The sequence below is a fragment of the Triturus cristatus genome, chromosome 2_1, assembly GCF_964204655.1.
Source record: "Triturus cristatus chromosome 2_1, aTriCri1.1, whole genome shotgun sequence".
Taxonomy (NCBI): Eukaryota; Metazoa; Chordata; class Amphibia; order Caudata; family Salamandridae; genus Triturus; species Triturus cristatus.
In genome coordinates, this window is record NC_140581.1 from 998,440 (window position 1) to 1,012,549 (window position 14,110).

At 43.7% G+C, this 14,110-nt stretch overlaps 1 protein-coding gene across 2 annotated transcripts in view; it reads right to left on the minus strand.

The window, feature by feature from the left end:
• The window catches only part of LOC146863575 (uncharacterized), a 306,105-nt gene that overhangs the window by 167,280 nt on the left and 124,715 nt on the right, over positions 1 to 14,110 (minus strand). For both annotated transcript variants that reach the window (XM_085627352.1, XM_085627345.1), the window contains exon 3: positions 2,993 to 3,355. In XM_085627352.1, the coding sequence (XP_085483478.1) occupies positions 2,993 to 3,355 (363 nt within the window). The remainder of the gene's footprint in view (positions 1 to 2,992; positions 3,356 to 14,110) is intronic.

Genomic DNA, 14,110 nt, shown 5'->3' on the forward strand with positions numbered 1-14,110 from the left:
AGTGTGCAAGGGTGTCAAAATGACACCCTATTGCACCCCTGAAATTGATCTGTGCACATATGTTGCACACACACATGCCCTAAGGGCATGTGTGTGCGCAACATGAAACTTTGAAAAATGCACAAAAGTGCATTTTTCAACGTTTTTGCAAATTACCATGAAGTTCAACTTCATGGTAATTTGCTCCCCCTATTAGCGAAATCGCTAATTTTTGTACTTTAATGCATTGCATTTAAGGAATCTCAATTTGGGATTCCTTAAATGCAATCGCAATTTAAGTAATCGCAATTTAGAGATTCCTCAAATTGCGATTTTTGCATTTGGGATGATGCATCCCAAATGCAAAAATACCGGTCGCAAAGGGGCAGATTCTGAGAATCTGCCCGTTTGCGACCGGTTTTTGCTTTGATGCATGTGCCTGTCTGTGTTTCTCCAGATTTTCTCGAGACGGCGACAAGTGCGTCTTGATTCCCAGAGTTTGGGGGTGAACCAGCTGGCTTTCTTTGTGTGTGTGTTGTTGTTCTTTTTGAGGGGTGCTATGGTGTCGGCGCAGTCGGTGATCCAGTTGTGGAAGGTGCGTGCTGCGGTGTTTGGGTCATCGTTGCGTGAGACAGTGGGGGCGGCAAGAGCGGCGGTGAGTTGATCGTCAGTTATTCTTGTCCAGTTGCTATGCAATGGCTGGAGTTGGGGTCTGGTGATGGTGGGTGTGTTGAAGGTGAAGTAGATACATCGGTGATCTGTCCATGGGAGTTCCGTGGGGTAGCTGAAGGTAATGGAGGTTCCTGTAGTGAAGGTGGGATTGAGGGTGTGTCCTGCAGAGTGTGTTGGCTCGGTCACGATCTGTCGAAGTCCTATGTTGTGGAGGTTGTCTAGGAGGGATGCGGTGTTGGGTCTTGTAGATTCTCAAGGTGGAAGTTGATGTCTCCCAGCAGAGTGTAGTTGGTGGCTGCTATGGCTTGTGCAGAAATGCAGTCCGTGATGGAGTCGGCGAAAAGTATGCGAGGTCCTGGGGGGCGGTAGATAATGGTTCCCCTGATGGTGGATGGCGAGCTGGTATGTAACCTGAAGTGGAGGTGTTCAATCAGGTCGGAGGCTTCTTTGGAGTCTTCGGATTGAGTGTTCAGGCGGAGGTTGGACCTGTGGACGATGGCAATTTCCACCCCACAGGGCGGCTGGGGGGGTCTTTCCGGGCGATCTTGCATCCCTGGGGATGGCGTTGGCGATGTCTGGGCCTGAGGTATTGTTGGTCCAGGTCTCGGTGAGGAATGCGACGTGCGGTGTGGTGCTGTCGAGGAGGTCCCAGATTTCGGTGGCGTGTTTGTGGAGGGAGCGGACGTTGAGGAGGATGCATTTCAGGGTTTTCGGGTCCTGAGAGTTGTTGTGGGTGGGTTGTGCTGGGTCTCGGGTCTTGGTGGTGGTGCAGATTTGCCGGCAGCAGAGGCAGCTGAAGGGACCGTGTGTGTTGCTTGGAGATGCTTGCTTGCAGTTGTCGTTGTGTCCTGGGTTGAGTGCGATGAGTTTTGCTGCTGTGTAGAGGCAGCGGGTGGCAGGACAAGGGGTCCTGATGCTGGTCGCGGTCGGGTCGCAGACAAGCTTGCCTTAGGCGCGCCTTTGGCGCGTCAGCAGCCGCCATTAAGTGGGGGGAGAGGGGGGAGGAGAGGACACCTGTGAGCGGATAACACGGAACAAAAAAAGGGGGCGGGGCCGCGGGGGCAGCAGTGGCGGGGGAGTGAGAGATGGGTAGAGCAAGAGTGAGAGAGAGAGAGGAATGTGGGGAGAAAAGCGAGGAGGAGGAGAGAGTAAAACGCAGTGAGCAAAAGACTCAAAAGGGACACAAAAGGAACAGAACACGAAAGGAAAAGCACACAAAGAATGAACAGAGGCAAGAGAGGAAAAAAGAGAAAAGAGGCAGAGGGCAGCCCAGTAGAAGAGAAGAGCTCTCCTACTAGGTACCAGGGATGGGGCGCAGGCAGAAGTCTGCGGGGGCAGGAGGGCCTCGAACTCTTGACAGAGGTCAAAGTTCAGAGGAGCAGAAGGGCTTCACTTGCCGGTGGAGCTACAAGGTGATAGAGCAGTTCACTGACTAGGTCAGTGAGATATACACATTATAAGGTTGTACCTTTGACTAGGAGGGTAACTGCTGCTGTCACACGTTGTCCGAGACTCAAACCTTCCCATACATGTAGCAATCCTTGAATGCTCGAGTGATTACTATACCCACACATTTCTAACACCCCTCTGATGATCACTGGAGAGTCAAGTGTGTAACGGACCACTGCGATAACCCAACTAAAGTGGAACATTCCCAAAGGCACGTGGACATGGGTGATGCAGGACAGTGCACAGTATGCAGAGACATCGCCTGTTCTCTAGGCCAATGGAACCTATTGCACTGGTGGCCTCTCGTCTTGATTACTCTAAGGCTCTTTTAACTTGGCCTACTGCGTACCCACTCCGTAATCGCTAAGAGCTGCAGACCCTTTGTAACTCGGTCTACCACACCAAACCCCCCATCTCCAACCACTTCCTTAGCTCCCAGTGGAGCAATGCATTCTTTACAGAAGACTTTGCAACTCTTTAAGTGCCTTGTACGACCTAGACCCAGCATTCAACAAACAACTGTTCATTTGGTATATTCCACCAAGAACTCTACGCTTTACTTCAGCCCACCTCCTTCCGATTCCCAAGATAAAGAAAGCACTTCAGGTAGATCGATTGCTTCCTGGCCACCTGAGGAGCCAAACCGAACTGAGAGACTTTAGAAACAGCCACAATGTCCTTATTTCCTTTCCTCAGTATCTTGCTGTGCTTAGCTTTGCCGGATCACAGCTGGTGCAAGAACACCCTCTGGTAATCAAGCGCTTAAAAAATTCCATAAATTAAATCAATAAATAAATATATAACAGAAGGGCATGCCATGAGTGTCTCAATCCAAGGGGTACACAGGAAACCTCACTCTGACAGCACCTCTAATTAAATACCTATATCTTACCATTAAAGGAGCTTTGTATGCTTTCTTTGGAGTCAAAGTCAATCTCTTCTTTAATCTGCAAATTCCCTGTATCCAGGTGATCGCAGGCAGACAGCGCCTCGTGTTGCTTTATCATCCGTTGTTTGCGGTCTGGGGAATCGCAGGCAGACAGCGACTCGTGGAGCTTTATCTTCAGCCGTTTGAGGTCCAGGGGATCGCAGGCAGACAGTGACTCCTCGACAACTGGGCAACTCTGGTGTTCACTGAAGAATGAGGCGTCTTCTTTCTCAGTTCGTAACACATCGGAGGAAGAATGACTGCTGATGGACAGTTCCACCTCCTCCTTAATCTTTGGAGGCATCTCCGGAATCACAGGAGCCACCCCTGAAAAAGAAGCGGAGTATATAAGGCATGAAGCTAGGGCAGCACAAAATAGCAGTAATCCCACCAAAACGATTAATTATCTGATAAAGGACATGGTGAAACCCGCACCAGTCTCAGAGAGCACCATATCCACCAACACCCAGTGCGTGGAATTGGACAAGTTTTTCATTGGGAAAGTTGAGCGCATCTATGACAGCTTTAATCCGGATAGTAAGGACTCGGATCCTTGCATGGGGCTGTATCTAAGCAATGCGTCCCCCCCTCTCCTTTCCTCCCCCCCCCATCTCCTTTCCTCCCTCGCCCCCCCCCCCCCCCATCTCCTCTGAAGTTCTCCTAGCTCTGTTTACCAAGGTAAAGTAGGGATCTCCGGATGACCCACTCAAACCCGACCTCTTTATAAAGTTACAGGATTGTCCGCTTCCTGGGTGTTTGGAACTGTCCAATCAGTCTCTGTCTTCTGCTTTGGTACCGGAATCATGGAAGCATGCTAAAGTTATTCCCCTGCTAAAAAAACCTAACCTGGATGTTTTTAGGTCTGAAAACTTCCGTCCGATTTCTCTTCTCCCGTTCCTTGCCAAAATGATGGAATCATATGTAAATACTATTTTAATTCAGTTCCTGGAATCGAATTTGATCCTTGACCCCTTTCAAAAGTGTTTTTGACCCCAGCACAGCACGGAGTGTGCTCTGCTTGCGGTCACAGAGCAGCTGCAGGCCTCACTGGATTAGGGCAGAACCTCTGCGCTGATTCTGCTTGATCTGAGTGCAGCATTCAACACAGTCTCCCGTAAGATTCTGTTACATCGGTTGGGGGAGAGCCGTATCGGCGGTAAAGCTCTCTCCTGGTTTACGTCTTTTTTGGTTGATAGGACTTTTCAAGTCATTTTCCCGCCCTATCACTCCTACCCCCAAACGCTACGATGTTGGGTCCCGCAGGGCTCTGCACTGAGCCCCACCCTGTTCAATATTTGTATCCGCCCGCTGGCACTGGTTGCGAAAGCTCACGACATCACCCTGGTGTCATATGCCGACGACACGCAGCTGGCATTTTCCTTTTCTAATAATCCTAGGCAGGATCCTGTGACATTCCAAGAAGCTCTGATTGCCACGTCCGAATGGATGGCTGCCAACTGAATTCCACTAAATCAGAAATTCTGTTTCTAGGAAGGGCTAGCCATCTATGGGGCAATGCCTGGTGGCCCACCGCGCTTGGCTCACCCCCACTGCCTAAAACAGCTGATAAGAACCTGCGCCCTATCCTTTGATGCCCAGGCTAAATCAGCAGCAGGCATCTGTTTCGGACTTCTACAGGGCTTAAAGCCCATTTTAGAACTTTTTGACTCCCTCACGCATCAGATGATAGTTCAATCTACCATACTGGCCAGGTTGGACTACTGTAACGCGATGCTCCTTGGGTCCAACAAGACGGTAATCAAAAGGCTCCAATGAGCCCAGAATGCTGCGGCTCGGCTACTTTTTGCCCATCTGAAGCACTGCTCTGTCTCTGGCCTTATCCCCCGGCTGCACTGGCTGCCAGTGTAGCAAAAAATCCACTTTAAGGTTTGTCTCTCTCATACAATTCTCACGGGCTCTGGCCTCCTCATTCTGAGTGATTTGAGTCTCTCCTATGTGTCTGCCCGTGCCTTGCGCTCTGCTGACCTCCATCGTGCCCTGGGTGTGTAGGGCTAGAGCAGGCGAGCACTCCTTTCGGGCAATAGCCCCTACCCTCTGGAACTCCCTCCAACCCCCCCCCACTCGGTGCATCCAGGATCACTGGGCTTTTAGAAGGGCCATGAAGACCTGGCTATTCTTTGACCATTAGCTGCTCCCTCCTTGCTTTGCCAACTACAGTGCTGGGATGCCTCGTTGCTTGGGCAGCCATGCGCTCTATAAATATTTTAACATAACTTAACTGTGCACAGCCAGGGCCTCTCTGCTGAACACTAGCATTCGGACTCACAGCAGATCTAGAGTATTCATCTGAACAAACACCCCCTGTGTGACTGAACAAAAAGCTTCCTCTGAACACTCACATCTTGTGTCAACACTGTCTTCTTGTACATTCACATCCTGTGTGACTGAACAAAAAGCTTCTTCTAAACATTCAATTTCAATTGGCACCCCGCCAGACAAGTACGCAGTTATTGAGAATCAATGTCCCAATACAAGACCTTTCTTACACATTAAAAAAACAAATAAATATAAATAAAATCCCGTCATTAAATACATTTAGTGATAAGATGGCATTTGAGCAGTAATTAATTTCATACATTCATAAAACTAGTACATCTTTTATAATTTAACAATTCTAATCTATTATGGATCTATCAAAAATATACGAAATTTCATAACATGCACCTAGTATGATACATAATAGGGCATGATCCCTCTAGTGCAAAACCAACAAGGCATAAGCCTGAATATAAATTCAAGTAAACACACACAAGTTCCTATAAATGTCTAAAATTTCATCCCTATTCTCTTTCTTATTAAATCTACACCAAATAGATATCTACTAACACTAAAAACTACTGCTTGTGTCGTCTCGCAATATTCTTGCCGCCTCATAACAGGATCTAATGCCCAAAAGCTGACAAATGGGTTTAATCCATTTCCTCCTGCAACATGTGTAAGCTGGCAGAAGAACAATAGATGCAATTTGTTCTCTTTTGCACCTGTATGACATGTAGCACAGCAACCATCGCTTGCATCCCCAGCGCTACGGGCCCATTTTACTGTATTTGCATTTATCTGCAGAACACCGTAGCGAAATTTCAAATGGAGAGATTTAGCCAGCTGTGGTTGTATTTCGTCCAAAAAGGACTCAAATTTCCCATTTGATTTTATTAAGAGGAACCTTGTGGATAAAGTGCCTAGTTTTGAGCACTGGGACAAGGTGTCTTGCTTAATAGACCAGAAAGTTAGTTTCAGCAATTTTTTTGAACCCGTAGACAATCCTCAGGGGTCGTCCCAAAACTGCTTGAGTCCTAATTTATAAAACCAATCACGAACATGATTTAACCATGGCAACCTGGTGCCATTTTTGATTCTAAAAATGTCCTTTTCTATAATGAACAAGTTCCTCCATTGACCACAGGTGGACTCAAAACAATAGTGGCCGTAAAACTGCCTGCTGATCAGTGCGACGAATATTTAAATTCAACACTACTGGCATGAATGGTGTACGCATAGGTAAACTTAATAGTTTTCTAAAAAATGTATTCTCGACCACCATAAAAGTATTCTTTGTTACGTGGCCCCACAGTTCAGCCCCGTAGAGGCATGAAGATTGCACCCTATATTCATATAACTCAAGGGCAGGGGATACAGCTTTAGACAAACTATTCTTGTGCTTCCTTATTATTGGTGATGAGTTTTGGAGTAATATGGTTTTACTTTTTTCCAACTGTGGTCTCCAATTCATTTTAGAGTCCAGTGTAATGCCTAGATAATTAAAATTGAACACATATTCGATCTTCTCATTTTTGACAGTTAGGTTTTTTTAAAGGATTTGTGTGGATTAACTGTCATATATTTCGTTTTGGTAGAATTTATTTCCAGGCCCTTCTTTACACAATAAATTTCGAAAGTATTTAATAAGCTTTGCAGACCTTTGGGGGTTTGTGATATTAAGATTGTATCATCAGCAAATAAAAGTGCCGGTACTGGCACCCCCCCTAACTTGGGAGAATCATGTTCGCAGCCCAAGAGGTATTCAGGGATGTCATTGACATACTGCGAAAATAAAGTGGGGGCCAACACGCATCACTGCCTTACCCCCCTCTTTAGGTCTCGTTGAGTCAGCGCGCATGCGCTGCTCGGAGAGACATTTAGTAGGTGAGTTTTCAAAGTGCTGCTGGCTGGCCTAGCACTTGCATTCACGCGAGCGTGCATGCACGCAGCCGGCAGCTTTCAGCGCCCGAGGCGCCATCTGGAGCTTTCACTTTTTCCAATACATTTTTCTGGGCCAGCGGGATGAAAACAAATGCCGGAGGCACCACATTTCCACATACCGTTTATATTCACTTGTCCGCGTGAAGTTTTTGGCCATAACCTGGCACTTGCGTTAATGAAAAGCTGCATTTCTTTGCTCAGTGTTTTCCTTTTTTTGGTTGCAAGCCATGGCAACCGTACTTGGTCCGTCCCTAAATTCCTGACACTGCAATGTTTAACACTGCTGAGTGGTGGCTACATCGATAGCTATTATTTACTGATTTATTAGATTCGTATTATTTTTCATATTTCTGAATTGGTTTGTTTTTTAATTATTAGTGCCCCCTTTCACTTTCTGTCTTTTCTCTTCTTATTTTTCTTTCTCACACGTTGCCTCTCTTTTTGAGTCGTGGCTACTAATAGCTTTAGCTCTTAGTCAGTCAACTTCATATTTCTACTGTATTACATATACTAGAAGGTGATTTTGACTCGGCCCACTGCCCGTGATTGGATGCCTGCTCCTGAACCAATTGCTTTGTTACTTAAGGGCATGCATATGTTGTGTATATAAGCAATGCAAGTTACTAGCAGGCATTTGATTCAAGAAGAATGCTTTCTCTCAAGATTGTATGTGCTTACCAGTCTCTTGCAACAAAAGTATGTAAAATTTGACAGTGAGAAAATTTGCATAATTGGAAATTCCAAAATGTCACAGATTTGGCTAACATTATTTTGCCTACTCATGTTGCTGCTCAATATTGCTCAATATTGGGCTTAGATCAGACTTTGCTCTCACCCTTGGATTATGTATGTTACTGTTCTAGAACCACCAATCGTTCACTTTCTCACCCCATGAACCATTCCTGAAGCATTTAAAAACAAGCATTATGTTATGGCTTACCTTTCTGTGTATTACTATTGGTGACATCATAGAGAATGTTGGTAAGTTGCCAGGTTACGAGGTCCTTTGTATGCTTTTGAAGTAGAGCTGAGGGAGTTGGAGGCTGCTGTGTATCGGCCGGATTTCCCCCTGCTGTGTAGCTGTTTACTCTAATAAACTTCGGCATTATCTCAATCGTTTGGTTTGCCAGCTCATCACTACAATTATTGGCGACGAGCTATGAAGCTACACAGCAACATTCAGGACCCGGCGTGCATCGAAATTAACGAGAAGCGGTAAGACTGTTCTTATTCCGTCACTGTTACCGTCTACAGTTCGTATTGTCAAAAAGGAAGTCGCATCGCTTCACACTACTCCGTGATCATTTCTATCTCGTCTAATCTTCATTTGTTCATCAAAAATATAGACACTACGCATAATATACAATCTTACCGATTGTAGACTTCTTTCCGCTATACCCGCTTCAGCTGCCTTTTCTGCATGAGAGCGCCATATGTATTTTTGGAAAATATCTGCCACAAGTCAAAAGAAATTTGATATTTCCGATCATGCGCATTGGTTGTTAGTAACGCATGCGTAGTAGGCCTCAATTTGTCTCAAACCTCTCCCGAACACGCAACCGTTGCTTAGCAACTACAAGCTTGCTGTTTGAAATGAAAGGCTTAATCCTTGCCGATTTCGACGATCGGCACATCTTTTTATAAATACAAGTGTTCAAAATTTGGACCTCACATCATTCGAATCGTGTGAATAACATCATTAATCACAAGCGTCACGGTGATTCGCACACCTTTTGAAATCCTCATTTCAGTAATTAGACAAAAATATACAAGCCTAAACGGTGATTCGCACACCTTCAAAGTGCGTGCACCATAAACATTAAAGGAGCGTCACGGTGATTCGCACACCTCTATTTGCAGTTGCTAATTGACCTCTAAAAGTAAAGTGCGTATACCATAAACATTAAAGAAGAAACACGGTGATTCGCACACCTCTCTTTGTAATTGGTTATTAACCTCTAATAGCACTACAATTTATGCAGATAATCTCCTTCTCAAATTTGATTAATTTTTTTTTCTGTGTGATTCAAAATTTTTATTTTCTATTTCTATTCACATAGAATTGTCCTTTTAATCTATCTTTGCCTATTTAGTTTTGTGCCTCACAAATATCTGTATTTTTTTTTGCCTTTTTCTTATCTACACATTTTCTATTTTTTTTTATGATATTCTTTTTCTTACACCATGCAATCTGTGACTCCTCCTCCTCCTTTTCTCGAATCACCTGGGGAACCTCATGTTCGCTGGGAGATATGGATTGATGCTTTCCAAACCTATCTTGGTGCCATTGGTGCTACACGATTCAATAGTGAACGGAAAAAATACCTTCTTCTTCATTCCTTGGGATTCGAGAGGAGGTCCATTTTTAAACATCTTCCTGAAATTGACCATCCACCTGGGGAACAAATAGATGTTTTTCAAGAAGCTATCCTGAAACTTAAAACAAGATTCGACAAGCAACCTAGTTTGATGGTTCTTCGACACAAATTTCTCAAGAGACAACAAGGAGAAAATGAAGATGTTGATTCTTACATTTCAGGCCTACGTATGTTGGCTTCCGTATGCCAATTCGACACATTTACTGACCAATTGATTAGGGATCAATTTGTGTGCCATTGCAGGGACAAACAAATCCGTCAAAAAATTGTTATCCTTAGCGAAGAAACTATTAAGATTGCAAAGAGCATTGAGACATCTCAAGTCTCATTGAAAGAGCTCGAAGTCAAGCCTGTTGATCCTGTCAATGTAGTTGCTGAGAACAACAAGTCTAAACTTGTTTCATCTCAACCTGGTTCATCAAAAAATCTTCAAAATAAATATTCATACAGTCCGAAGGGTTCGACGTCAAGGAATGATTTTCATAATGTTAAGCAAATCTGTTACCGTTGTGGTAATCCACCTCACCAGAAAGGAGGGCGATGTCCAGGAGCTAACGCAATATGCAATTAATGTTGCATGTGTTGTAGAGTCTGATCAAGAATCTGACACTGAGGTAGTTTCTGTAATAACTGATTCTCATGATGTCATTTCAAACGTTCATGATTCCTCTGATTGCATTGACCCTATTGTGGAAACTGGTGTTGGTGATAAATGTCTCAATCTACTTGTAGACTCTGGGGCAAGAATCACTATGATAACAACAAAATTATTTAATGAGACTTGGGGCGAGAGATCATTACAACCACCAGATCGCTCTCCTGTTTCATATGAGGGTCGCAAAATTGATTTACTAGGATTTTTTGAGGATGAGCTCACATTCAAGGGGAGGAAAATACGGGGAAAGATCTATGTTGCCATTAAGGGATAAAGCATTCTGGGTTGGTATCATCAAGGGCTGTTCAGGATGATTTTAAGACCTGGTGCAGCAGAACAAGTTCTCGTTGTCACAGATGATCACAATTTGAGAGGTTGGGATGAACGCTTTCCTTCAGTTTTCTCAAAGAATCTTGGAACTATACAAGGGTTTAAACACAAAATTCTTGTAAAGGAAGGAGCAGTTCCGATCAAACATAAATTAAGGGGTGTACCCTTTAGTGTTAGAGATGATCTAGAGTCAGAAATAAAGTCACTTTGCGACCAAGGAATCATAGAACCTACAGAGTCATCACTCTGGCTTTCACCTTTGGTCGTTGCGCAGAAAAAATGTGGGAAGTTGCGCGTTTGTGTTGACTTGAGATCTCTCAACAAAGATCTGGGTTGATTCGCACCTTTTACCCAAAATTGATTACCTTTTTGCGTGTGTGAGGGGGTCACGTTTTTTCTCGAAGATTGACTTAGCAAGCGCATACCATCAGATAAAATTAGAGCCTGTGTCGCGTCCCCTCACAGCCTTTGTCTCACCATTAGGAACTTTTCAGTATAAGCGGATGCCTTTCGGACTCGCATCTGCTGCATCCGTTTTCCAACGAGTTATGCAAAACATGTTGGGAAATATTGAGGGCGTCTTAGTCTTTCAAGATGACGTTTTGACACATTCCAAGGATGTCTTGATGCATGATGATATACTTGAAAAGGTCTTTGAGATCTTCAAAAAACATGGGGTGGTTGTTAAATCTGAGAAATGCAGTTTTATGTGCGAAGAAATTGAATATTTAGGTCATCTTATTTCAGGTGAAGGTATCAAACCAAGACAGGTTTTGTTAGATGCTATTACTCATGCTCCAATCCCTTTTGATAAAACTGGTGTCAAATCCTTACTTGGTCTTCTCGAGTATTATTCAAAATTTATTCCCAATTATGCTTCTATTGTACGTCCCATTAGTTGCCTTCTTAGGAAAGGTGTGAATTTTGAATGGAACAATGATTGTGATTCGGCTTTGTGTTCTGTGAAAGAGCGTTTAAAGAATAGCCACGCTCTTAAACCGTTTGACCCAAGCTTACATTCTTGTAGAACGGTTGAGGCAAGTCAAGTAGGGCTAGGGGCAGTTCTTACACAGGATGAACACGGGGTAGAACGTACGGTTGCTTTTGCCTCCAGAGTTCTGAGGATCAGTGAGCTTCAATACTCAGTTATTGAGAAGGAATTGTTGTCGTGTTTATGGGCTATAGAGAAATGTCACCCTTACGTTTGGGGGAGGCGTTTCTTGTTAAGGACCGATCACAAACCCTTGGTGAATATTCTCAGTTCGAGTACGGGGAAATCTTGTTCACCAAGAATTTTACGCATGGTGTCATGGCTTATGCAATATCAATTCGATGTTGTACATGTCTCTGGGGGGAGAAATGTCAGAGCCGACTTTTTATCTCGTTTCCCAATTGAGGAGGGAACGTTTGATTCTAATTTAGTTGATTGTAGTGAGGAGGACTCCGACGATTGTCTGATTGCTGCGATTGATCTAATGGAGCATGGTATTGGTTCCGAAGATGAGTGGTTGAAAGCTCTTGCTGACGATGTTTCTTTACAGCAAGTCTGCGAATTTGTGAAATCAGGGTGGCCAAGGGAGCGTGTTCTCCTTCCAAGCCTACAACCTTATTGGAAAGTTCAGTCTGAAATTTCGTTGAAAGATGGAATTTTGCACCGTTCTGACAAACTTATTCCACCGCAACACTTTAGAATGGGGATTATTACACGTGCTCACGAGGGTCATTTGGGATCGACGCTCACTAAAAGACGTATTCATGAGTTCTTCTGGTGGCCATCAATGGATAACCAAATCAATGAGTTGGTGGATACGTGCTCTATCTGTCGCTCTGCCGACAAAGGTCTTAAAGTTGTTACGCCTCCACTAATTCCCATTGAGTGTCCTGTTGGTCCTTGGTCAAAAGTAGGTTGAGACATTATGGGGCCCCTTGAAGTATTACCTGGTGGTGCCCGGTTCATTATTGTCCTTATAGATTATGTTTCAAAATGGCCAGAAATAAAACTGGTCAGGGAGATTACCACCAATATCGTGATTTCTTTTTTAAAAGAAGTTTTCATGCGGGAGGGGTTTCCAGAGTCATTGGTGACGGATAATGGTACACAATTCACCATTTTTAGTTTTGAGAATTTTCTTTCTTCATGTAACATCAAACATGTAAAAAGTTCTCTTTATCATCCCCAATGAAAAATGGGCTAGTAGAGCGTATGAATAGAAGGGCGGGGTATTGTATTAGGTGGGCCAAGTGTGGGAATATGGACATTGTTAATTCTCTTGAGAGCATGTTATGGTTTTATAAGACCACACCCCACTCTACTACTAAAGTCTCTGCTTTTGAACTTCTGAGGGGAAGAAAGGCAAATACTAATTTTAAACCTGCAATGATGAATAAGTGGATCAAGAATGTTCCTGATATTGATTCACTTATGGAGTTAGTGAGAGAAAATGTTTCTAGTTCACAACACAAACAAAAGTCATGGTTTGATAAAAAAAAAGTGTCAAGTTAGTTTCAGTGGGTGCCGGAGACATGGTGCGTATCAAGTCTCCTTTTCATGTCAAGAAGGGAGAGAGTAAATTTGGCCCACCTGTTCTTGTTACCAAGGTGGGAAAGAATTCCATTCAAGTTGAAGGTGGAAATGGTGGAATGTATGTAAAATTGTTAAAGTTAAGAATGTTATTCCATGTTCTTCTTCGGTTTCTCCTGATATTGTGGTTGGTGGACCTTTTGAGGCCCCGGCTAGGAGAAGTGGGAGAAAGAAAATGGTTCCTTTGAGGTACCGTGTGTGAAATGTCTTGTTTTACTCATGTTTTATATATTTTTTTTATATTTCTTTACTTTATTGCCAGTTCATATAGTTATTTTTATTTTTTTTTTAAGGGAGAAGGGAGGATATGTTATGGCTTACCTTTCTGTGTATTGCTATTGGTGACATCATAGAGAATGTTGGTAAGTTGCCAGGTTACGAGGTCGTTTGTATGCTTTTGAAGTAGAGCTGAGGGAGTTGGAGGCTGCTGTGTATCGGCCGGATTTCCCCCTGCTGTGTAGCCGTTTACTCTAATAAACTTCGGCATTATCTCAATTGTTTGGTTTGCCAGCTCATCACTACACATTAGCATAGCCAATAGGTCTCGCCTTTGGGACCTTATAAGTGTTTAGCCAAGCAACAGTTGTTGTTGCACCAAGGATATTGTGCTGCATAGCTAAATACTTATAAGGTCCCAAAAGCAAGACCTATTGGCTATGCCAATGCTTGTTACTTGTATATGATCAGTAAATTCACCATTTGAACCCCATGTAACCCTTGCAAAATTATCCTCGTGTAGTCTTTTAATCTGCACAAGGATTTCCCCTGGAACACCCTGATCTTTTAGTGATTTCCACAGGAGATTTCTGGGGATAACGTCAAAGGCTGCCTTAAGGTCCACAAAGGCAAAATACAAATGATCTTTCTTAACTGTAATATACTTCCAAATTATGCAAATAAATCTAAAAACCTGGTCA